This window comes from Strix uralensis, chromosome 3 (assembly GCF_047716275.1).
Source record: "Strix uralensis isolate ZFMK-TIS-50842 chromosome 3, bStrUra1, whole genome shotgun sequence".
NCBI lineage: Eukaryota > Metazoa > Chordata > Aves > Strigiformes > Strigidae > Strix > Strix uralensis.
This window is the reverse complement of record NC_133974.1, coordinates 164,404-189,126: the sequence shown is the minus strand read 5'-3', so window position 1 is coordinate 189,126 and position 24,723 is coordinate 164,404. Positions and strand designations below refer to the sequence as shown.

Sequence of the window (24,723 nt, the reverse complement as noted above, 5' to 3'; positions counted from 1 at the left end):
AAAACATGAAGTAGGCTTGCTTCTTTGTTTTGTTGGATTCTTTTCCCCCTTTGCCTACAGCGCATCTTGCATTCTTTGATTTTTGTTAGGCTCCAGATTAGTTTAAAATCTGACACAGCCGCTTCTGTTTCCTCTTTCTGTTGGTAAATATGCTACTTTTTGTTTCAGCACAGTTCAGTGAGAAGTAACGTTCCTCTGTGGTCCAGCTGCTGCCTTCTGTAGGTATATTACCTCTGTTCTCAAGCTTTTGCCAAGCTGGTTGAACAGAGCTTTGATCTTTTTCTCTGGCCTAAACAAGTGGCCAGGGTAACTTTTTAACATATTCATGCTACTCTTAACCAGATACATGGCTTTTTGTAAGTGTCTGGCCTAATGTGCTCCATTCCTGATTTTTTTTCTTCAATGTGCGGTTTCATTCTGTACTGATATTCTAATTATTGTGGGTTTTTTCCAATTTTTATTCTTTCTTTTCTTTATTGTAAATCATCACTGTTGCTTGTAACTTAGGCTGTTCTTTTGTGTTTTGTTTTTTTTTTTTTTTTTTAATTGACAGATCATGTGCACTACAGAGCGTCTTTCCAAAAGTCTGTGTTCTGTCAGTGAGAGATATCTGGATGTTTGAGGGCTATGTAAAAAATAAGCATTGGACAATGGGAATAACCTGTCTAAGGGAAATATATCTTCCAAACTTTTTCCCTTAGAGCTAAGTTATGCCTTGGAGTAACAGCATTTAAATCTCTTTTCCTCATTCCCCTTTAGGTAATTAAATTCACTTGAAATTATTCTTGAGTTTCCTTACCTCTTGTTTATATGGACAAAAAGCTACCGTAGTATTTGTGCTGTAACTTTTTTGTGGTGTGGAACTGTTTCCTCTGTCATAATTCAGAAATTCATGCTAAGCTGAGTTCATTTAACTTTCTTCCTAGTTTAAAAGTTACCTAGTCTACATGGGCTGCCTGGGAAAGAAACACTTTGGAGTAATACATTGTCTCTAGGAACACAGGGTATTTTATCTGGGCCAGTCTTCTGTCATTTCATCAGCACAGTTCATGGGCAGCTTGTTGCCTTTGGTCTGGGTCATAAAAGACCACTGAAAAGTAAACAAGTTAAACCGGTCAGTCTTAAATCCCTGGACAGAGCTTGCAGGAATTTAGGGCAAAGTGAGGGGAGACCCTGCCTCATCTTCACCCTGCACCGATGCCCGGGTGGCAAGCGCTCTTCAGGGCAAGAACAGCGTTTCTGTTGTCTCTTCAGGGCAGGGGGCTGGCTGCACTCCCTGCTTGGCAGAGCAGGGCAAGGCAGCGTTCTGAACGGGCCATTTTTATTTCCTCTTGCTCAGTCAGGTTTGTGGAGAAGTTGAAATTTATATTTGTAAACTGCTTCTGTTTACAGTGGTGTGAACTGCCACAGTGCTTCTAAACTGAGCGGCTAAGCTTGCAGCCATCCGGCAGTCTTTCCCAGGGGTTTGGGGTTGTACTCTGCTGAGCCTGGAGAGGGGTGTGGGACAACGATTTGGCAGCCTGAACAAAGGAGGTGTTGCTGTCGCCTTTTCAGTTGTCTGTCTGCATTTTTCCCCTTTTATTCTTCTGCCCAAGCATTTGAATCTCCTCTTGAACTGAGAACCACCATCACTGATGTCAGATGGTGTCGAGTCATATCTGGTGCCCTGCAATATTGCCTGTGAGTCATGGAAATGATTTACGTTTGGTAAACTTGCCCGGAAATGGGAGAAGATACGACAAATCCACATCCACTGGCTGTATTATCAGGGCAGATTTTGAGTAGTTGGCAGTACTCGAGGACTTAATTAATCCAGTAAAACTAGAAGGTCTTGGAATAGGCAGCAAGCATGATGAAGGAAGAGAGTACAGAGGGATGCATGGGCACTGGGTGTTGGTGGTCATGGCTTTTGTCTTGTCCCTACAATGCTAACACACACCTGCCTTTCCCTCGGCTGGGGGCTTGTTCAGACTTTTCTTAAGCTAAAGCCTTTTGGCATTCAGCTTCATCAATCGTACTGGGCCTTCTTATACTACTGACATTCCTAAGATGATACTTATACTAAAACATGAAGGAATAAATGTTCTGTCCTTAATTATCTTCATTCTTTCAGCTTTCTTTAATGATGAAACATAACAAGCCTGACATGGTATTTAGATGTCAGTATCAGTGTGTGTCTATATATATATATATAAAAAATCAAGTTCTTATGATAATATGATGAATGTAGTCTTAAATCAAATCTCAGGCCTTTTACCCCTCAGTTATGCAGGAGGTGAGGGGTGGGAAGAGAATGGAACTGTTCACGTGAAGCTGCTTGTCTCCTGTGATTGTTTTCCATAGCTGTTTTCTGTAACTCAGGCTGTCTTTATGTAATTATGGCCTATATTCTTTATTCCTACCCGTGTCACCCCATTGCATCTGGTTTTATCACAGTAATTTACTGCTCAGTTTACTGAGCAATCTGTATCACTTACTGTGTCTGCATCACTGTTCATGTAGTCGTTTGTCACTCCAGTGTGTCATCTGCCATTTTAGAACACTGAATGTCATTGGGCCTGTTAGGATTCCCTTGGAAGATCATAAACAAGAATGCCAGCTATACTGATTGGCTGTCAGTCGAAGCTGTCGAGCTACAGATGCAGTACAATAGAATCTAGACCAGTTCAGCAGGAAGGGACCTACAAGGGTCACCCAGCCCAGCTGCCCAACCCCTTCAGGGCTCACCAAAAGCTCAAGCGTGGTGTTAAGGGCACTGTCCAAACACCCCTCAAACACCGACCCCCTCCCCAGGAGCCTGTCCCAGGGTCTGACCACCCTCTGGGGAAAGAAATGCTCCCTCCTGCCCGGCCTGGACCTGCCCTGGCGCAGCTGGGAGCCGTTCCCCGTGTCCTATCCCTGGGTCCCCGGGGCAGAACCCAGCATTTGTTCTTGTTACCTCTCACGCCCGATGCTCCAATCTATCTGCATCTCTCTGCAAGGCCTCTTGGCCCTCGAGAGAGTCAACAGCACCTCCCAGTTTGGGATCCAATGAACAGGTGTTTATAATGCAGACTTTTAAAGTTGATACTGTACAACAGTGAACTTATCACCTCAGTGGACTCCCCTCTCTGCTCACAGTTCTTCTTGTACAGGTCCCGTTGCTGTGTTAGTCCTTGTTGTTATATGTTGTTTAGGAGCTCAAGTCTAGCTGATTGTTAGTGTGACCTGGAAGTTGTTCTTGGTGCCCACCTCCTACAGCAGAGTTTCTTTATAAATACAAGCCTTAGGTTTTTTACCTTTCAGTATGGTCAGCTGGATGCTGTGGGTCTGTACCCAGTCTACCACAGTTAAGCACTGCCCATTGAAAGCTGGTTTCTTTCTCTTAGTTGTGGTTGTTTTTTTTTTTTAGTTAGTATTGTGCTATCAGTAGTTATTTCCTATAGTGTTTAACTCGTTTGTTGTGGGTGGCAGAACATTTGCATGGGTTCTCATTAACAAACACTGTAGCTGAAGTGGAATAAATTTGGTCGTGTAAGCGTGGCTGCCGAGGGGGAAGGGATTTATGTATGGTGAGGAGCGTCCAGCGAATGAGACGTTGATGGGGTCCCTAGTGAGGGAAGACAGGGTGAGACAGTGTGAGTAGGAGAAGCTGTGAAACGGCCAGGACTTTGAGGTAGTACAAGTGGAAGATGAGTCTGGATTTGCTCACCAAATCTGTATTGGCTTTTACCTCAAGGGGAGAATTGGATCAGCTGAAGGTGAAGTGGTTCTGGGTACGTGGCCAGTCAGTGGTGAATAGTAATGGTTGATGATTGACACTTAAAAGGTAAATTCCACCCTCTGTCTCCTCTGAGTACTTTGAGATAGGAATCCAGTTTCATCACTGCACGTTGCCTGGTGCAGTGGGACTTTAACCATGAGCGCACGCTCTGCGTGTCAGAAGTAGCCTGTAAATGGCATTACAGGACAGCAGGCTGCTCTGGGTGTTGGGGAAGGAACCCATATACATCTCGGGATGCTGCTACGTATCTGAGGAAAAACAGTGTTATGGTAAACTCTGCTGCCGGGAGTGGTGTTCACCTTGTATCTGTGCAGGTCTTTCAGGCTGAAGCCCTTGCCCAGCCCTAGCCATGGCTCTTGGTTCGGCACTCCTCCCCTGACGTCGTGCCTTTCCCACTGCTCATCTGTGCCTTTAATATTAGGTGTGGGTGTATTTGTGCTGGGTTAACGTTTGCATTTATTAACTAAAGAAACTATTGTAGCAGTTTCAGTTGTGTAATCAATTCCTTGGTCTCTTCCCAGCTTGCAGCTTTCCCTTTGTTTCTCTCTGCTTGGATCAGTTTCCTCTCTGGAGTTTTGTGTCTCCTCAGCTTTCAGAGAATTCCTCCAGAAAGTTGTCTGAGTTCTTGAGACTTTTTTTATCCCTTTTGTGTGGTTGGAGATTTTTTTGTGGTTAAATGAACTACAGGTGTAACAAAACATAAAAATCTAATGTACTGTTGCCAAAAGGCAGATTTTACTACAGCCTTTGTGCAGAAGTTTTCCCTCAAATATGCCCAGGACTCGCTGCTTACGTGGCCGGCAGTGTACTCAGGTTTGAGTGTGTCCCATTCCTGAAATGTATGTGCACAATCCTGTCCTGGAACATTCATTTAATTAAAAGTTAATGAGGAAAGTTCATAATACTTAACTGAAGGAGGCATGGTAATGATCTGGTCTTGCTGGCTTAGAACTCACCTCTGTGTCCATCCTTCCCCCGCAGGTGAATCAGCGCAATGTCCCGGGGATTGACAGTGCCTACCTGGCCATGGATACAGAGGAAGGTGTGGAAGTTGTTTGGAATGAGGTTCAGTTTTCTGAGCGGAAGAACTTTAAGCTTCAGGAAGTAAGTTGATGTGTTTCCCAGCAAAATGTGGGTGGGATTATAGAGATTGGTGACCTTTCATGTGGATTATTGGCTGGATGTGGAGTGCTGTGCTGCTCAGATGTAGCAAATTGCAAATTCAGCTTAAGCATGGCCTGTGCAGAAGGGTGACCGAGAACTGTTGTGCTACTTCCATGGGCTCTTGTGTTGATTAACTCTGTGATCAAACCATGCTCAGCTAAGGTGCAGTGTGGGGTGAAACCAGATGCTCTTTGTCCTTAGCACAGGAGCCTGCAGTGTACTGTGTTGTTGAGGGGAACCAAGACCCAAGAAGAAAGCAAGATATGGGCTGATGCGGTCTCTAATGTAATGTGTTTTTGTCTTTCTGATGTTAAGGAAAAAGTTAAAGCGGTGTTTGACAACTTGATTCAGCTGGAACATCTGAACATTGTGAAGTTTCACAAATACTGGGCTGATGTGAAGGAGAATAAGGCCAGGGTAAGTAAAGCGAGCAGTCTGTTGGGTTTTCTTGCTGTATGTCCTGTAGGTAGGTAGCGAAGCAGAGGTTGATGTCTCGCACTGCCCCCACAGGTGATCTTCATCACTGAATATATGTCTTCAGGGAGCTTGAAACAGTTCCTGAAGAAGACAAAGAAAAACCACAAAACGATGAATGAAAAGGTAACTCTTTTTCCTGTGTGTGCCTGTATATTCACTTGGTGCCATGAGCCTTTGGAAAGCTCTTTCAGCAGAGGGTTGTGATGAGGAGGCGACCTGGTGATGACATGTGGCTGCGATTCCTCTTTATTACCATAAGCTGCTTTGGCTGCAGGTTCTCCTGGGCAGCTGTTCTGTGCTGTTTGCCTTGTTTCCAGCAGTTCGGCAGCTTCACACGTGTGTGTGACAGGCACGTCCCTGTCCATGTGTGCATACAGGAAAGAGGGAAGGTGTCTGTGTGAGAGGAGTTAGGAGGGGAGCTATGGATATGTAGAAACCAAACTGAGCACGAGAGCACTGATCCTCTAAGCTCTGACTTCCTACGCGCCCATGCTGGGTAAAAGCTAAGGTGCCATAGAGTGGAACGTATATCCCTCCGTATGAACGGGCTGTGAATCACAGAACTAGGGATTTGTTCCTCTTCCCTGAGTGATTTTTATCCTTATTGCTCCTGTGTCTGCAGGCCTGGAAGCGATGGTGTACCCAGATCCTCTCTGCTCTCAGGTATGTAGGTACTGGTCTCGCGGTCTAGCTGTATAAGCGTAGCCTCCTTTGCGCTAGAATATTAAAAGCTGTAAACATACGTGCTGCCAAATGTTGGCAAGCTTCATGGAGTGGAGCCTGGAGAGCACTTGCAGTCACCCAGCCTGATTCTTATCCCAGTCACAGTCTGCAGAGTGTCAACTGCACTTCCGTAACAATCCCAGAGTCTTCAGTTAGAGAATATTGAAGCCTCTAAAGTAGAGAAATGGGTGCAATGTAGGTTTTAGATCCCAACAGCTGTGACTGATACGATAGTGAGTGTGGGAGCTGAGCATCCGGGAGCTCTCCAGAGTATCCAGCTTTGTAACCTGGATCTAACAGTGGCCAAGGTTGCAAAGAAGTCTCAAAGAAATCAAATTCCTCGTGAGAGGAGTCAGAAAATGTTCTTTGTCGTGGCAGGCTGCAGCCCTGTAGCCATGCAGTAGATTCATAGTTACTGTGATGTGATATTGTTAGAAGGGTATGTGGGTCTATAAATTTCTTGATGATGCAGATCTTCTGCAGCCATTTTAGTGCAACCCAGCTGAATAAAATGTGGGGGGGTTATTTGATTTTAAAGGCTCTTCTCTACCTGAGCCAGGGTTGGTGTGTAGCTAATAGCAGCCTTGGGAAAACAATAACCCAGCTGTCAGAGCACGACTCCCACTCCATAGAGAAAATTCTGTTGCCATGTGGCTAAAGACAGCTGTTGGTGAATGGTTGGGGTTCTGGCAGGCTTTGGGGAGCTGACAGCCCTTACGTGTGCTGGCTGCAGGCAGAAAACCGAGCAGATGGAGGCACAAAACCAGGTAACCTCAAACGTACCTGGGACCCCAGCGCTGAAAAGCTTTATTTGTGCCTGCTGGAAAACGTGACCAGTCACGTTTGTACAGCACTGAGGGCCTTCTGGGTGGCCTGCGAGTAGGGCCAGGATAAGGCTGGGATATTTTCGGTATAAAATTGGAGACCTTTTAGCACCCACCTAGCAGTATTGGGGTGGATGAAATAGTTTCTTTACCCCTGGGTTTCTTCGGAACTGACCAGAGAAAGCTTTCTTTTTTCCCCCCACATCTGGAGATTGTTTATTAGAAACAGTTGCTTAATTTTCATGATTGTCTCCTCACCTAGAGGCTGGTGTACAGTCACTTAATTGTACCCCTCTGCTACTGTAAATCCCTGGCATTTGCCCTTTGCCCTCCTGATCTCTTCTGGTGTTGCCTCAGACAGGGCAGGGGTGAGGGGAGGGATTCCTGGCCTACGCCTCAGCAGTCTCCTGACCAGTGCTCTGCTCTGAATCTCTAGCTACCTCCACTCCTGTGATCCCCCAATCATCCACGGTAACCTGACCTGCGACACCATCTTCATTCAGCACAACGGACTGATCAAAATTGGGTCAGGTAAGGTTTGTTGGAGGTGACCCTTGCCTAGGAGAGAAATGGCTCAAACAAAAAAAGACATCTCATCATTTCAGGGTTATCTGGCACGATAGGCATGTATGTACACTCCTTCCTCCACCTCCACATCAGTTGTACCAGAGGTTGGTAGTAGAATTCACTCCTGGCTGGACCACCTTCAGGCGCAGAAGGACTGGGTCTGGATACAGTTTCCCTTGTTGGCCCCTTCCTCAGTTTTTGATCTGAAGGGGCTGACCCAAGAAACGGTGCTGAAACTTCCAAGTTTTGTATGCACGTTATCCTTGGATTCATCTGCTCCGCAGTCTTTTTCATGTTAAGGCACACAGAGTTCTCTTCCCCATGTTGTGAAGCTGAGAGCTGTGTCCACTGAGGCCTCGTGAGTGCTGCTTGTAGCAACCAACATTTATAATCAAGCTCAGACTCTGGCTGCAGCAAGCTGCTGTCTTGGCGGCCTCATCCAGCATCACTCGCTTTGGTCTGGACTTCAGTTTGCCTTGGGCCAGTTTGGCAAAGATGTGCCCTGTTCAGGCAGCCACCCTATGCTGAAATGTTCTATTTCATAAGAAAGAAGTGATTTTTCTGGCAGTGCAGTGCATTCTTGCAGACTTTTTTTCACCTTTGCTATACCTCTGTGTCTCGGAATCTGACTGCAGTCAGCATGCGTTATGTTGTACCTTGACATAACCGGTCCAGTGACAGGTTGCTCTCTGCTGTCCAACTTCTGCAAGTATTCTCAAACCTGAGGAGCGTGCACTTGCTTTTCCTGGAGACTTTTGTCTATGAGTTCTTGGTTTGATGTCGACAGTGTACAGGAAAGAATGCTCTGCTTCACCTGTCATCTAAAAATAGCCTCTTTCCTTAAACCGCAGACCTCTGGGGCTTCTCTTTCCATCGCGGAACTCCTGTGTTGCCTCTTTGTTCCAGAATCGGGGTCTTTGTTCCTCAGAGGTAATAAACCTCTCTGACACACGCTCGTACCCAGGGATGCTGGATCATGGCAGAAGGAGCACTCGGTTCTCTATCTGCGTGTAAACCTGGTGACTTGCTCTTCATACAAGCTGATGATATCATGGGGTTTGCTTTATTCTCTTTCCCTGACTTTGTCCAGGTGGGCAAAATTTCCAAGAGTTGTGTACATCTGATACCCCTCTGCTGGCAAACAAGCAGCTCCTGGGCATTTGATTCAGGCTGCTCATGGGAAGTCTGTTGTAGACTCGAGTGCATCCTTCTCTTTCTGGTTTAGTTTAAAAGTGTTATACAGCTGCAGTCTTTCTGATTGGTAGCCATCACTTTGTAAAAAAAAAAAAAAAAACCAAACAACAAAACCCAAAAAAAAACCCACTTGAAGTTGGTGTCTAGAGCTGGGGTGTTTTACCAGAGGGAGGTTCTGCAGATCAGCAAACGAGACACTCGAGGGCATTCAGGCTCCCAGCGGTGCCGTTCAGGGGCTGTCTGGAAGAAAGTTGGCTCTTTGCTTGTGGGTCACAAACAGTTGCCTCAGCAGGGTTACAGCTTGGCCAGCTCCCTCCAGCTCCAGAGAGCTTTGGGTCTGTTGGTGCGGTGGGAGGGAGGGGACAGTTGGACTGGGGCACTCTGAGAGGAACGGGTGTCTGTGCTCTAACGGCTCGACCCTCAGCAAGAGGAGGACGCGTGCTGGGAGCGTGGCCGTGCAGGAGCACTGCTTAACTGCACTTGTTACCGAGCAAACTTTCTTCTGCTCTGCAGTTGTAGGCTGCCTGGCTCACCTCGTGCTCAGAAGTGAAGTGATTTATCCGGGAGATTCTGGTCCTTCCTTAAATAAAAAAGGAAGTGAGCGCAAGTGGGCTTGTGATCAGAAGAGGAATCCTCCAGAAGTGAAAGCTGTGGCTGCAGTGCAGGCTGGAGTTAGTTGCCAGTGTTGCAGAATGTGTTCTTATTCCTGCAGTGCCCACTCACTGGGAAAGTCAGAACAACGTCATCAGAACGGCCAGCTGCATTCAGCTGGAGATCCTCTGGCACTGCTGCTCAGCAGCCAGACGGGCCGCTGTCACCTGCGGGCCCCAGAGCCACAGGCGCTTTGGGGTCTCTGATGATGTTAGACCCGTGTTTGTTGCTCATGCAGTTATTTCTTACAACTGGCTGGTATCCAAAAACTTTCCTGTCTTTACTTGAAAGCAGCGGGGCAGTAATTCTCATGGATCTAAGGGGAGCGATGAGTCAGTGCATACGAACTGCTCTTTGATTCTGTCTGCCCCCAGCACCATTCTGGACTACGCTCCCGAAAGCTCCTCTTCCCTCTGTTTAAGCAAAAGAGAATACTTGCTGAATGTGGGGCAAAAATCTGGGGAAAGGAAGCTGCTAGGGTGTTTTGCAGAACATCCTCCCGTCTGCCGGGTGAGGAAGTACTAGAAGAGTAGTGCCTGTGACTTGTGTCGCATCGGAGGTGGCTGGTGCTTGTCCCGGTCACAGCCGGGTAGGTGGGGTGCAGCCCTTTCCCCTGGCACTCCGTGCTGCTGCTGCAGGCTGCAGAGGCACGTGCACTGGCGGGACAGACCACTGCTTTTCTTGTTCTGTGTGTAATTCTGGATCAGTCCTTTTCTCTAGAGCCACCTGCGCGCTGCAGGAAGAAAAGAGATTAGTTCAGTAGAAAGGTGTTGCTGTTACTATTGTATTGAGTTTTGGAAAGAGGGATGAAATCTTTATATGCTGGGGGCCATCTGTGGAAGAAAAAGGAGGTGGGAAAGAGGGAGGATTTCTCATACTGCTTAAAAGCAAAAGCAATCAATAATGTGCTAACTTTTTTTTTTTCAGCGCCATAAAGTACAGGGTTGATAGATTTAAGGGGGAAAAGTGTCAAAGGAGTGGGGAGCTTTGAAGAACTTCTGGTGAGAATAGGAAAGACACCTGCAGTTCTTAAACTGGCCATGGGTGTTCCCAGAGACTGGAATGTTGCAGCTGCTTTCTGGAGCTGCGGTCAGATGGAAACGTTCCTTGTGAGAGGTCCAGGTGGTTTCCTGCGTACTCTTCCACAGGATTCACAGGCAACACCATGTTGCATCTGTCCAAGAGGCGGACCTGCGGAGGGCGGGGGCTGCAGGGTGTTTGACTGCGGCGGTGGGAGGCGCTCCAGTGCCAGGGAGGGCAGCGTGTTCAGGCAGGGTGTTCAGTGCTGCTGCCTTGCTCCTGTGGAGCCCTGTCGGGAGGTGTCCTTGTCATTCTCATTGGGAGCGTAACAACCAGTCACAGGTGGAAGGGGGTGATGGGTTTGAATTAAAAAATCCTTTTGGGCAGCTCTTGGGGTGCCCCAGCAGAGCAGAGGTCCCAGGCTGGAGTGTCCTGTGATGTGTTCTGGTGCCCTGAGACGTGGCAGTGTGTTGGCATGTGCGCTTGCGCAGAGCACGAGGGGAGGCTTAGTGCTCTGCTGGTGTGTTTCCCAACAGTGCCTCAGGCGCTTGGCCGATGCATATGCTCTCCTGTCTTCAGCACACCTGACCCCTAGGATTCGTTATATATTTAATTGCAGTCTGTCCAGAGTCTCTTTCCAGTTCCAGGCCAAGGTGCCAGGAGACTGAGTCTCACTGGGTATTAACTCTGCTATGAAATTGTGGCCAGGTATGTAAGTCTGGGTTCTGCTGCCAAGACCCATGCCCAGGAGAAGCTGCTGGGGTGCAGAGAAAGGTTGTGGTCTGCCGATGGGGGTGCAAGGGGCCTGTAGAGCACTCGCAGGGAGTTTCCAGCTGCTCAGCCTCAGAGTCGGCCATCATCTGCATGGTCAGAGGTGTCTTGTCTCCCTTGCCCAGTCTGGTTCTCAGTTAGAAACATTCACGTTCCTTATGTAAATTTATTTAAAAAGGCAGCTGGAGGCAGGGCTAGGCTCTCAGTCTTGTCCGTGTTTTGCCACGATCCTGCCCTAGCTGTCTCTATCGATGTTGAGTGCTTGCTGTTTCATCAACTCATTGACTTCTATCTTGTTTTACTTCCCGCTTACGGGCTGCTCTGTTGCCAACAGTCTTTCATAGGATATTTGCTAATGGTGAGCAAACTTCTCCGCTCCTGTGATGTGACTACCACTATCTATGTAATGTACATTATTTTATTTGTGTGTGTGTATATATATATTTATATATATATACGTGTGTGTGTCTCTATACTTGTAGCACACACAGCCATACACACTAACTCATTTCTGTAGTGTTCCCTTGCTATAAGGCTGGTACGTAAAACTGTTCGGCTTAGGCGCATCCTACTTTGCGACCTGTGTTCTGTGCTGGGATGCAAACTGTCCTTTCGGCCAAAGCCTTACAGAGAGGGAGCGCTGCCCTTTGTGAAGTCTCCTGGTTGGTAGTTCTGCTCCTCTCCTGCTCTGTGCTAGTCCCTGGCCCCTCGTGCATGCCGGCTCCTGCATGTCAAGCCAAGCGGGTGCCTTGTTCTGAGCTCTTCCCAGCTGAACTTTCCACATCCATTAGGCTCTTTCCTGCTGCTGCTCTGCTAGACTTGGCTGGGCACCAAACCTGGACTAGCCTTTGCTTTGTGCTTGGCTATCCAATTGCTTGCTTGTGGTTTTAACTCCTTAGATGTTTTGTTTTTAAGATGAATGTGTCTGGCTCCTGATGGCCAGAGAGCCATCCCACCCAAATGCGTCCCTGATTGTGACGTAAGGTTTACTCTTTGTGTTTCCCCAGAGAAAGCGCTGGTTTTGGGGAGGCTTGTGTCTGAGGAGGGAGCTGGGCTGGTGGGGGCTAGAGAAGGGTTTGAGTGCTGCAATTTGTAACCCTGTTAAATAGAACGCTGCATTTATGTTCAAAATAATGATTTATTTTTTGCTATCAGGGTTGTTCTTGATGCTTAGAGTTTGTTTCTACTGTGTTGGGAACCTACCAGCTGCCAGCTGGAAGTGGTGGGAGAGAAAGGGCCTGTCCAGAGGGGCTCTGTGCTGCCTTTTCAGCGTGTGCGGGAGGAGGATGTGGCTGCTCTGCATCGCCAGCGGGCTAGAGGCTCTTTCAAAAAGCTAAACCTGGGCTCTTACGCAGCTGAGGGGGAAGCTGATGTGGCCGGGGCTCGCAGCACTAGGAGGGCAGGTTTCCGGGGCGGTGGCTGGTTTAGCAGCGTGCTGCCAGCCGGGCGAGCGGGGCTGCGGCAGCCCTGTGGGGTGGGAGAGGCACACAGACTGCTGCGGGAGCGCTGCTGGGCCTGGGCGCCGGCCTGGGCTCAGCCACACTGGTGACAGCAAGGCTTAAAACTAGCAAGCCGTTTCTCAGAAATTAAGTCACTCTGTGAGCAGAACAAAGGGCTAGAACGAGGGTTCTAGCAAGGCAAGAGGAGCCTCAGCCGGTGGTCTCCAGCCTGAAGAAGACGCTGTGGTGTCTCACTCATGCTGGAACAGCATCATATGGTCTTGAAATACTAAGCTTGCTTGGCTGGTTTCTGGAGAACTTGTTTTAACTGTACTGTTGTATCACTAAGTACTGGTCATGTGAGAGCTGGAAACTCTTCAATCCTTAGAGATCTAGAACAGTGATTTGGGCTTGAAAGCACTAAATATAGGGTATAAAGCTCCTGTTTCACTTGAGCATTGAGCTAAAAAGGTTGTGAGTGACATGCTTTCATAACTAGTCTTGTTTTAGTCATTAATTCACTCTCTTGGATTTTGTTACCTGACATTTAAAGACTTGTTACGCTGTTTTTCACATCCTTAACAGACACCTGAGACACTTAGTAGGTGATGTGGAAATAAAATAGGGGTTACTAGGATGTCTTGGATCTGCCTTTTTTTTTTTTCTTCTAACTAAGGCAAGTGTGGTTTAGAGAAAAACTAATGGGTAGTTGAAATTAGCAGACATAGAAAAATGTATTGTAAAACCGGGAAACTTTTTTACCCATGTTGGCATTCATTTAGGAAGCTTAACATGAATTTCTGTAGTTTAGCTTCTAGCCATACAGTTTTGTGTGAAGAGTGGAGCCTGTCCTCTACCAAGCCAAACATTTTCAGTTGCTTAGAAACTTGGCAAAACTAAGGCAGACTTTCACAAGCAGAGGAGGAGGTTTGTTTCTGACTACGGGTGCTGTTAGGAGTGAGATCTGGCAGATGGATAGTTCTGAGTGGAACTTATTTTGCCCAGAATGCTTCAGAAAGTCCGAAGTGCTATGCAGGTTACTCCTTTTTTTTAAAGGCGTTGTCTCACCCTGGTCTGTGTTGTCTTTGAGGCTCCCAGGGGTGTAAAAGCCTGTCATAAAGTGAAGATTCTTCACATTTGGATTGTTCTTGAGAAACTGTTGAACAAGCTGGGTGGAATAGCATGAGGTTAATTTCTAATTGCAATAGACTGACAGGCATCTCATGGTCTAGCTGCTGTTCACTAGAGTGGCAAAAATGGTCACCAGAGGCCTGCCTTGATTTTGTGTGTAAGCACAAACCTGGAGGCAGGAGGAGCAGTCATAGGTAAGTGACAATCAGTGGGCTCCTAATCGCTGTGGTTAGTTTGTGAAATTGCGGCTGACACCTGACTGGGGGTGGGGGGAGTGTGTGTGTGATGATTTAATGTGTGCGTTTGGGGGGAGGGTGTCGGGGTGCTTTTTTTAAGTCAGATTTAGTGGTACGAGTTGGTGCCTTTAGCCTTGTTGCAAGGTCACCAAGTGGAATGCATACTTAGCAGATCTACCTCCTACTATGCCGTGATGGTAATAAACTCTCATTTTTATTTTGCAGAAGGTTTAAAAGCTGGCTCTTGCTTCATGTGCTTTGCCTTCCTTGCTCAGTGTACCTTCTTTGTGCTGCTGTGAGTCATCTCATTCATGAAATACAACAGAAACAACTATCTTCTAGACTGGCTGTCATTTTCAGTTAAATCAGATCTTCTAAAAAGGTTTAAATTTCCCAGTTTAGTGCTCCAAGTTATGATAATTTGCCTTTTCTGTGGTCAGATTTACTTTTTGTGTTGCATTGAAGGCGTGTGCTGCTTCAGCTTTGCTGGACTGTGTTTTCTCTCTGCCTTTATGTGGATTTCCAGGATGTGTTGGGACACGTCTTGCAGCTGTCCAGGTCTTTGTTTACCTGTTTTGGTGTCAATATGGCAGTCGCGTTTGTCCACTCCTTTTGGGGTCCTTTGGTTGAAGGCATGTGGAACACGAGCGTTTTAGAAGGCTCCTTTATGCCAGTTCTGGAAAGGTCACTGGAATACAAACTTAGCCAGTGTTTAGGTCCCCGTGTACCCATACATGCTCAGGGCTAACCTGAAACCAGCTCTGCAGCACAGGACCTTGGGGTGCCGGGGCCGGCAGCATGCCCCGGCAGGGGGGGCCAGGGGCTGTGCTGGGACGGGCGGTGCTGGCAGGGCGGGGAGGCGACCCCGCTCTCTCCGGCACTGCTGGTACCTCCGAGCGCCGGGTTGGATCTGAGCCGCGCATGGGAGAAGGACACGGACTTCCTGGGGTGAGGCCTGCACGGGGCCACGAAGACAGTTAAGGGACTGGAGCATCTGTCGGTGTGAGGAGGGGCTGAGGGGGCTGGGAATGTTTGGCCTGGAGAGGAGAAGGCTCAGGGCGATCGTTTCAGCACCTGTAAATACCTGATGGGAGAGAAGGAAGAGGGGGCAGCCAGGCTCTTCTCTGAGTGCCCATTGACAGGACGAGAGGCGATGGGCACATATTGGAATACAGCCAGTTCCATCTGACACAAGAATACCCTTTTTTTTACTGTGAGGGTAGTCAAACGCTGAAACAGATTGTCCAGAGAGGTTGTGGAGTCTTTCTCCCTGGAGCTACTCAAACCCACCCGTGGTCCTGGGCAGCCTGTTCCAGCTGACTCCGCCAGAGCAGCGGCGTTGAGCTGTGTTGCACCAGGTCCCTTCCAGCCTGGACTATTTTGTGATTTAGGCCTTGAGACACGCGGGCTGAGCAGTGTTTTCACTCTGGCTTCTGCTTTCAGGGGGTGAGCTTTTCCGTTTGCCTTTCATGGTCATTTGCGCAGCTCCGCTTCGGCATGTTGTGAAACAATGGCCACGAGAGAGGTGAGGTCTGAAATTCAGGGAAGTTAAACTTGAAGTACTCAAACTTGTGGATCCTAATTGCACTTTAGTCGAATATGCATTTATACTGTTAAGCAGTAATAACCAAACTTCTGTTAAGCAGAGCTGCTCAGAACCTAAAATAATTTTCAGAGTCATGTTTCTGAGGACTTTGTTTTTCAGTGTACATCTGGAAGTAAAAGATTTCCCCGGAGTAGCACGGTCCATAGCATTTCAGTGAGTGTCTTGTCTTGTTTTTCTGATTGCGTGTAATTCTTGCACTGTGATGTGAGGCTACTGCAGTTAATTAGTGCCCTACCATTTCAGTCGTGAAAGAACTGAGCAGGAATAGCAGTCCTGCTGCCCCTTCATCTTTTTGCTATAAATGCTGTATTGCAGTCAGATGATCCAACCCAAGCAGGGGTTTGCCCGGCCCGCAGGACCTTCATTCCTCTGGTCTAGACCTTGAAACTTGGTTTTGTGTGCAGATTTCAAATCCCTCTGCACACTTTGTTTGGAATCAAGCTGTTTGTATCGTGAACTCTTTCAGATAAAGAGCTAAAAGCTCCTAAATCCCTGCTTAAGAGCCTGCACGCAGCCGTGTCTGCCACTGCTTTTCCTGTTCGACTTGGTGTTTAATGGCTGCATGCTTCTTCTTGTTTCCAGTAGCTTCCTAGTTGCTTATTTTTTAGACTTTGCCCTCCCTAATAAAAATGCATTTGTCATCTTTGCGTGCAAGTGCAGTGAACTGTGAAATGGCTTCGTTTTGTGCAGTCTTGTACCGTTTTGCAGTAGTGAGCATATGAGCGCAGAGGATAATAATGTGGCCTTGTACCTATCCTGGCCCTGTGGCCATCCCTTTGTAGTTGCAAACAGATGGTCTGGCATTCAGTTGACTATTTTTGGGTCCCTGTGGTGCTGGTACAGTGCCACATGTGCAGGGTGGTTAATCGTCGCCTGCTGCTGGGTTGCACAGCGAGCCTGGGACTAGTCTTAAAGGTTGATTGTTGATCCTTCCTGCTGTCGTCTTGTTTTCCTCCGTGTTCTCAGCTAGCTGAAATCTGGAGTACAGTGTGCTCGAGCGCTTCTGGAGAGGAGCAGAGTAACGTGCTCTTGCTTTGGAGAACACTTTGGTGTCTGCAAGAGACCCAGTGGTTCAGTGGCTACCTCAGGGGAAGGGGAGGACTCTGGGGCAGACCGTCCTTCCTGCTTGCGAGGAGGAGGTGTCGAATGCAGAGCAAAGGTGGATGTGAACTGGACGTAGGACGAGAGGAAAATGTCCTCTGCAGCATGTAGTGTTTGAAAGGGCAAGTTACTGTGTGATTGGGCATCTCTGCTGAAACCTGCCACTGGTGACAGCTGGGAAGGAAAAGTACTGAGCGCGTTCTGGGCTGTGCTCCTGGTGACCGACGGGTGCTCCGAGCTCACTGCTCTAGCACGTCCTTGAGGGCTGGAGAAGTCTAGCGAGCTCTGTGTGTTCCTGCAGTAACGCTGATTATTTGTCTTTAAGCTTTTATTGTCAGATCGTGTTCAGCTTGCCAAAGGCAAGTTGCTTGTCCTACCTTCTACTGTACTTCACGTCTCTTCCTATCATCTGCCCTACATGGACACCATATTTGGCTGAACCCTCTTCTAAAATTCATCTTTGCTTTGCTAATTCCCTACCAGACTCATCAGTCAGGTGGTGCCATGTCTTGTCGTCTGCCCCGTGCTGTTGACTTCTTTGTGGCTGAGAAAGGCATGGTCGTTGTTAATGATGGTGATCTGGCTTTCCTTTTTGACCTTGGTGGTTTGTCTTGCTCAGCATAACTGTCCTTAGCCTTCATGCATCTGATCATTCACAGAATTGAGAGTCATCACTAGATAGAGTAGTGGATGGCAGGTAGCAACCGTGTGCGAATCAGTCAGAAGCGCTTGTGTCAGAGGTACCTTCAAGCGTATATTATCTTGTACAATTAACACTTTTAAAATGTGCGCTGAGGCGAAGCTCCTCTCAAGCCTCTGTCTGTGTGCAGTGGCTTCCACACCAAGGCAATGGACATATGATAATGACCAGACCAGACCAAAACCAAAGTTTCTTGCCCCAGTTTCCGAAATACTGTCACGAGGTGTAACAGCATTGCTGTCTGCCTTGTTTAACGTGCTTACAGCGAGTGTTTCAATGGCAGGTTGTTGCTGTTGGGGCAGAGTGGAGCAGACACGTGTCTGGCAAGGCTGTCCCTGTCTCGCGCGAAGGCGTACAGCGAAGGCTCTGGTAGTCTTACGCCGTTGCTCCACTGTCTCATCGCTTCAGCTTTGCAATAATGGGTCATCCGCTCCGTGGCCTTGCTCTAAGGTTACGCATGTCACTTCCAGCCGAGTCGCACGTGAGCCGTGATATAAACTGCTAGAACAGGAAAGGGGCTCTCCAAGCGTGGCTGCTTAAACCCAGCTGCGAAGCCAGTCCCTGCAGCAGTGACAGGAAAACATGCGGAGGAATTCCAGTGGGGCTCTGCAAGCTCAGGGGCACAAGGACTAGAATATCAGAGGAGGCAGGTTCCTGGGTGACCTACAACAGCAAATTCAGAACAGCCTTTTTGTGAGTCTGAGTTGCAAGTTCCCACAGACAGCACAAGCCCAGCTCTTCCCAGAAACGCTGGTGCGGCTGCAAAGCTTCCAGAGGACCTGGATGCAGAGAGGGTTATTAACAAGTCCTTAATGAGGCGCTGACTGCCATTGCAGAGGTTGGGCTGGGATTCCGTTGTACAGAGTTGTCTGTGTTGTGTCCCCACTAAGGTTTCTGTTGGTAATGCCTGTTGGTGATTGATTAGAGCCTCTTCCCAGTTCCTAACCAGGGCCCAGCAGCAAAGGACAGAATGGCTGGGTGGGGAGTTGGCCTTTGCCATCCAACACGTGGTAGCAACAGTATTTAACAAAAATGAAAGTAACCAAAACATCATTTGTAAGATGACTTTATACTTGGCCAATACTCTGACTGTACAGAACTGTGTAGCTGTAGATGGCTTTGGGGTGCCTGTTCACTCTTACAATCCGTTGTACTGATAAGAAAAGCAAAACGAATGGTAGACTGATAAAATAAGTCTTATTTTATATCCCCAGATTGTCTAATTAGTTCCCAGTAGTCAGAGGCTGTTGTGCATGCAATAGAATCACGGAACAGCTTGGGTGGGAAGGGACCTTACAGCCCATCCAGTGCCACCCTCCTGCCCTGGGCAGGGACACTTTCCACTAGCCCAGGTTGCCCAAAGCCCCGTCCAACCTGGCCTTGAACCCTGCCAGGGAGGGGGCAGCCACAGCTTCTCTGGGCAACCTGTGCCAGGGCCTCACCCCCCTCACTGGGAAGAATTTCTGCCTTAGATCTCATCTAAATCTCCCCTCTTTCAGTTTAAAACCATTTCTCCTCGTCCTATCCCTACACCCCCGATCAAGAGTCCCTCCCCCCTTTCCTGTAGCCCCTTTCAGTCCCGGGAGGCTGCTCTAAGGTCTCCCCAGAGCCTTCTTTTCTCCAGCTGAACCCCCCAACTCCCTCAGCCTGTCCTCACAGGGGGGTGCTCCAGCCCCCCCGAGCATCTTCACCAACCCCGAAGATGCCACTCGTCACCGCTCTCCACTTGGCCATCGAGCCACTGACTGCAACTCTTTGAGTGTGACCATCCAGCCAATTCCTGATCCACTGAGTGGTCCATCTGTCCAATCAGTGTCTCTCCAATTTGGAGACAAGGATGTCCACATGCAGGACAGTGTCAGATGCTTTGCACAAGTCCAGGTCAATGACATCAGTTGCTCTTCCCTTATCCACCAGCGCTGTAACCCCATCGTAGAAGGCCACCAGATTTGTCAGCAGGATTTGCCCTCAGTGAAGCTGTGTTGACTGTTGCCAATCATCTCCTTATTTCCCATGTGCCCCAGCAGAGTTTCCAGGAGGATCTCTGTGAACTTACTGGGTACAAGGGTGAGACTGACTGGTCTGTAATTCCCTGAGTCTTCCTCTTTTCCCTTTTTAAAAATGGGGGTTATGTTTCCCCTTTTCCAGTCAGTGGGAACCTCGCCAGGCTGCCACAACTTCTCAGGTATGATGGATAGTGGCTGAGCCACTTCATCCCCCAGTTCCCTCAGGACCCACAGATGCATCTCATCAGGTCCTGTGGACCTGTGCACCTTCAGGTTCCTTAGTTGGTCTTGAACCTGATCTTCTCTGTTTTGCTGATCAGGGATATCAATTAAACTCAGACACCAGAGTGAAAAGAGCAGGCGTATTTTACTAGAAATAACTAAATAATATAACAGAATAATACAGAAAACATACAGTAAGAAAAGACAGAACAGTGCACTTAAACAAACAGGAAAATACAGGGTAATGCGTCAAATCATTACTACCTGAGAGAGAGAATAGTGATTAAGAAAGATACATCACCACTTGCATACTTTACCATCATCCAGATCCGCAGTCGCTGGGGAGCCCCGGTTACAGCGAGGATTTGGAGAACCTTTCCCTGCAAGTGGGAAATCCTACGCGGTGCGTCCACCCATAGGTGAGGCTTCCAAAGTCGCTGTGAGCGGGCCCAGCCTTATATACCTAAAAATCAGTAAGCCAGAATAGCTGACACCTTTGTTTTAAGCGGAAATGTCTGGTTTTCATCTCACGTTAGGTTCCCCCCAGAGCCTGGCCAGGGCTTAAGGGAGAAGCTAAGGGAGTTTCCCTGCTTATCTAGTTAATTTATGAGCAAGGTCACAAGGCCAGACAACTGTTTCCGTGGCCTTGTTATCTTGCTCACACATAAAGAAATATAAGGATACATTCAGGATAGACATGTTTTATGCTGTTTAAACTACATCTTCTATGCATATTTCACTAATGACTACATACAGAGTTAGCAGTTTCAGTTCAAGGCCTGTTGCTCAGGCTTCAGTATTCCCACCTTTTACATCAAAATAGGTGGTTTGCTATAACTTAGTATAATACCTATTAGTACAATGATTATTAGTTATAAAATGTACAGGATTCATCTATAGGTCAACTCTGGCTTGGGCTTATTGTCCAAGCCTTAGCACTTCATTCGGTCCTTTGACCTATAGGTGAATCATGGTTCTCAAATCATTTCTATGGTTAGTGACATTAGTTCTCGTTCATCAATTGATGATGTTTTGTCAGGCATGTCCCGATCCAATATCAGGGAGGGTTCTTAAATGATCTTAGTAGTGATCTTAAGACACAAACGAGGTTAGATACCATGCAACCTTGTAAACTCTATTTCCTGTAACAAGCAATAACAGCAATAGGACAGAGGGAAGAAGAAAGAAAAAGTCAGAATACCTAAGCAAGCAAACAGAAGAGATGCAGCAAAATCAGTTACCACCACGAATCCAGTGATGTCCTGTTGGTTCAGTCTCTCCTGAAATCTCATCTCTGAGCCCTGAGAGAGGAGTATGCAGTCTTTTTATTGTCCAAGTCCCCACAATTTCTCCAAAGAGTCCGCCCATTTCCACGGAGCTCATTGTCATACGTGCCGCCCCGTGCTCCTCCAGGTGCGCATGTCCAGGTGTTCACAGTGGTCGTGCTGGAGAAGGGGTGTCGGCCTGTGGTGTCTTCATCTTCTGCACGCCTTCCTCACCCTGATTTTTCCTCCACCTGGCTCGTGCACAAGTGCAGCTTGGCAGGCACTGCCAAGGATGATGTTGTTCTGGCTTCAGGCAGATATAGTGGTTTCTTCGGGGACAATTCATCTCCTTCAGAGCATACTCCTTCACGGGACAGGATGTTGAGGCCAGGTAGTGGTAGTGGTGCAGCAGCAATGTCGAGGCAATACAGTCTCTCACACTGCCCCATGGCTTGACATTGCTGTCCTCGTGGTGGCACAAAGGATAGAGATATAAAGAGAGAGAGAAAGAAAGGACAGAAATAGCGTGCAACATGACAACTAATGATATTTCTGACTAACATATAACTAATAACATCTTTAACAGATATATAAATTTTCCATTAATAAACATGTAGCTAACAATATCTTTAACAAATACAAATATCTTCAGTTAACAAGCATATAGCTAACAACATCTCTAACAAACATGTCATGCTCAAAATTAACTAACTCTACAAAACCAAAACATTCTACAAACCGATTTTAAGGTTGCAAGGAATCAGTAGAAGAACACAACGGCAGTTTACATGATTGACATTCACAGGGACAAAAAAGTTGTATTATAAGAACAAATAAGAAAATGATTATCAAGGCTAAGGCTATAAAGTGAAGTGAAATTATTACTAACATATTATCCATTATTTTTCTATGGTTCTGGTAATATATCACTGAGTGTTTGTGGCTCTGGTAGCCCACGCAGTCTGTTGCCCTGGTCTGCCAAAGTTGGGGTCAGCATACGCAGCAGGAAAATGGCTTTCCACGCCCCTTTATCCTAAAGCGCATGTGTCATCTGGGCCTAGAAACTTCTATCCCAGATTTAAACAAAGGTAAATGAGCAATAACACTACAAATAACAAATAAAACAATATTAACACTGACAATGGTTAACAACATCCTAACCAAACATATAATAAAGGTAACAGTGACAATAACAATGTCAATTAACAATATTTTAACCAAACATATTTAACTAAAATGTGTCCCACGCTGCGTTTAATGGATGTACTCCCGGTCCTTGGGGACTGGGGGAAGAAGGTGGTTGTCTGCATGAACAAGTACAATTACAGGATGTTTTACATGGACACTTATAAGACCAACACATACATATAACAAGGGAAAATATTCTGGTTGTTGCTGTCAATTGTGGAGCTGAAGATGGTCTGGCTCGCTGGAGCTGGGGTCTGCCTTTGCAACAGGAAAATGGATTTCCATGCCCCCAGCCCAGAGTGCATGTGTGGTTTAGGTCTTGATACCTCCACCTCGCCTTCATGGGCCCAGTAATGACTTTTTAAAGCCCAGGCCCCATTAGCAAAGGGACCTTCCCCTGATTTGGTGTCTGTTGTTTGCTCATAATACTGGTAACTGACTTAAATCCACAAATTCGTTTTCCTCCCATTCTTGGTTAACACTTAGGAAGCCGGTGCTTCCCCCAGAACCAAGGGAGAGGGGAACAGTCACCCAAAGCAATTTTTGCAATGATAGACAATACATCTTAGAAATATTAATAAGACAATGAACATCAACACTGTACAAAAATTTAAATTCACATAAGGATCCCCCGTTGTGACTCAGGATATCTTTCTCCGGGGGGTTTACCTGCAAGAAAAAGGAAAGAAAAGCTTCTCGGTTCATTTTGAGAACCGGAAGTGGGTTATAATTAGAAAGATGGGATAATCCACCTTGTATTAATTTTGTGCTCCTTTCCATGAGCATCTTTGGCTTTCCAGGTATGCTTGTTTATTGGGGTATCCAATACCAACGGTACTGCTCCCACCGTGGGGAGTTCGACTAAGACAGGTTGTCCTGGAAAATGAGATGGATTTCTGGGGTGGTCAGGGCCATGTGGGGCTGGCTTGATGCCCGCAATGCCATTGAATTCCCAGAAATTTCACTGTCTCAGACGGTCCTTGGATTTTTGCAGAGTTAATTTCCCAACCCTTCTGTTTCATATGATCTACCACTAATTCAAGAACTTGTTGTATTTCCTCCTCATCATTTCCTTGAATCAAAATATCATCTATATAGTGGCTTAATTGTGTGTGAGGAGGCAGCTGTATTTCATCTAAGTGTTCAGCTACAATTCTATAACAGATAGTGGGGCTGTGCAGCCACCCTTGTGAAAGCAAATGCTTTTCTGCAATTGGGATAGTAAAAAAAAAAAAAAATAAAAACGCACTAGTTAAATTTATTACAGCGTACCAAGTTCCTGGATGTTTCTGAACTTCTATTAAAGTGACAGTGTCTGCCACAGCTGCTGCAAGCAGTGCAGTATGTTTGTTTACTTCTCTAAAATCCACTGTCATTCTCTAGGATCCATCACTTTTCTTGACAGGCCACACCGGACTGCCACCTCAAAACTTCTACATCTAATAAATTTCTAATTGTCTGTGATATCTCTTCATGTCCTCCCAGAATTCTATATTGCCTCATTGTAACTAACTTAGTTGCAGCCAGGATCTGCTCAGGAGGCATTTTTTTTTTTTTTTTACTTTGCTGACCGTAACAGGTCTGGTACTAATACAGGGTTTAACTCCAAATTGATACTGACTATCAGAAAGATTTAAAGTTAGTCTTTTTAGAATGTCTATAATGATTTTATATTCAGGAATGGGGACAATCATGACTGAATATAATAATTTTGGGAGGTTTCCTGTTTTCATTTCCATTTGTGTTTGTACAGTTTTAATTTATTTTCCTCCCAAACCTGTAATAATTACAGGTTGTCTTTTAAATTTCCTGGGATTCCCATATATTAAGGAGGCCTCTGCTCCAGTCTCAATTAGGGTATTTATAGTTTGTGGGGACCGGTTGTCCTCAATAAAAAACAAACAACAACAAAAGGAAAAAAAAAAAAAACCAAACAACTTTAAGTTCTACATGGGGCCATCGGTCCTTCTGCACCCACTGCCCTGGAACTTGGCCATTACTTCATATGTGCTGATTATAATATTGATTCACCTCACTTGCCTCCTGCAAAGGGTACAAGTCAGAAAATGCTGCCCAATCCTCTTTCACCGCCGGAACCAGTGATCCACTCACGGGGGGCCCTCCGTGGGCAGATGGAGGGTCCCGTTGAGGTTCGAGAAGGGGTGCCGTAGGCTGAGTTGTCCCTGGATTCTTAGTTTTAGTACTCTGCACTCTCTTGCTAGGTTTATTCAGCCCTCTCTGTGTATATATTCGCCACGGCTCGTTAGTTGGAACACCATAAATTTTTTCATGAGACATGCTGTCTTTTAACAAAGCCGTAAACATTTCCTTAGGAGAAATCCTGTTTTTGCTGCCTTTAGGGCTGTCTCGAGTATCTTGATTCCCTGCACTCCCTCGGGGGCTCCACTCTTCAAGGTCACGTAACTGTTGCACTTTTTCTATTACTTCATCGAGGGGATCCCCCATTTCATTAATGCAAAGGGGCATAATTACATTTTTATATGCCAGTGGAACAGTTTGAATCACTCTGTTTCTCATAGTGACTGGCAAAGGATGCCACATCATAGAGTCAGCGTCTCCTACAAAAATAGCTGCTTTCATCCCTTCCTCTTTCATTCGCTGTATACAATCTCGCAAAGTATACCACTGACGGTCAGATGCCAGCCAATCATTCT

At 46.8% G+C, this 24,723-nt stretch overlaps 1 protein-coding gene across 2 annotated transcripts in view; it reads left to right on the top strand.

Moving 5' to 3' along the window:
* NRBP1 (nuclear receptor binding protein 1) overlaps positions 1-24,723 on the top strand; it is a 47,253-nt gene that overhangs the window by 10,150 nt on the left and 12,380 nt on the right. The window contains exons 3-8 of one of the 2 annotated variants that reach the window (XM_074861124.1): positions 4,745-4,867; positions 5,243-5,344; positions 5,438-5,527; positions 6,027-6,067; positions 7,388-7,482; positions 11,489-11,512. In XM_074861124.1, coding sequence (XP_074717225.1) covers positions 4,745-4,867; positions 5,243-5,344; positions 5,438-5,527; positions 6,027-6,067; positions 7,388-7,482; positions 11,489-11,512 — 475 coding nt within the window. The remainder of the gene's footprint in view (positions 1-4,744; positions 4,868-5,242; positions 5,345-5,437; positions 5,528-6,026; positions 6,068-7,387; positions 7,483-11,488; positions 11,513-24,723) is intronic. The other variant, XM_074861126.1, reaches the window with a different exon arrangement.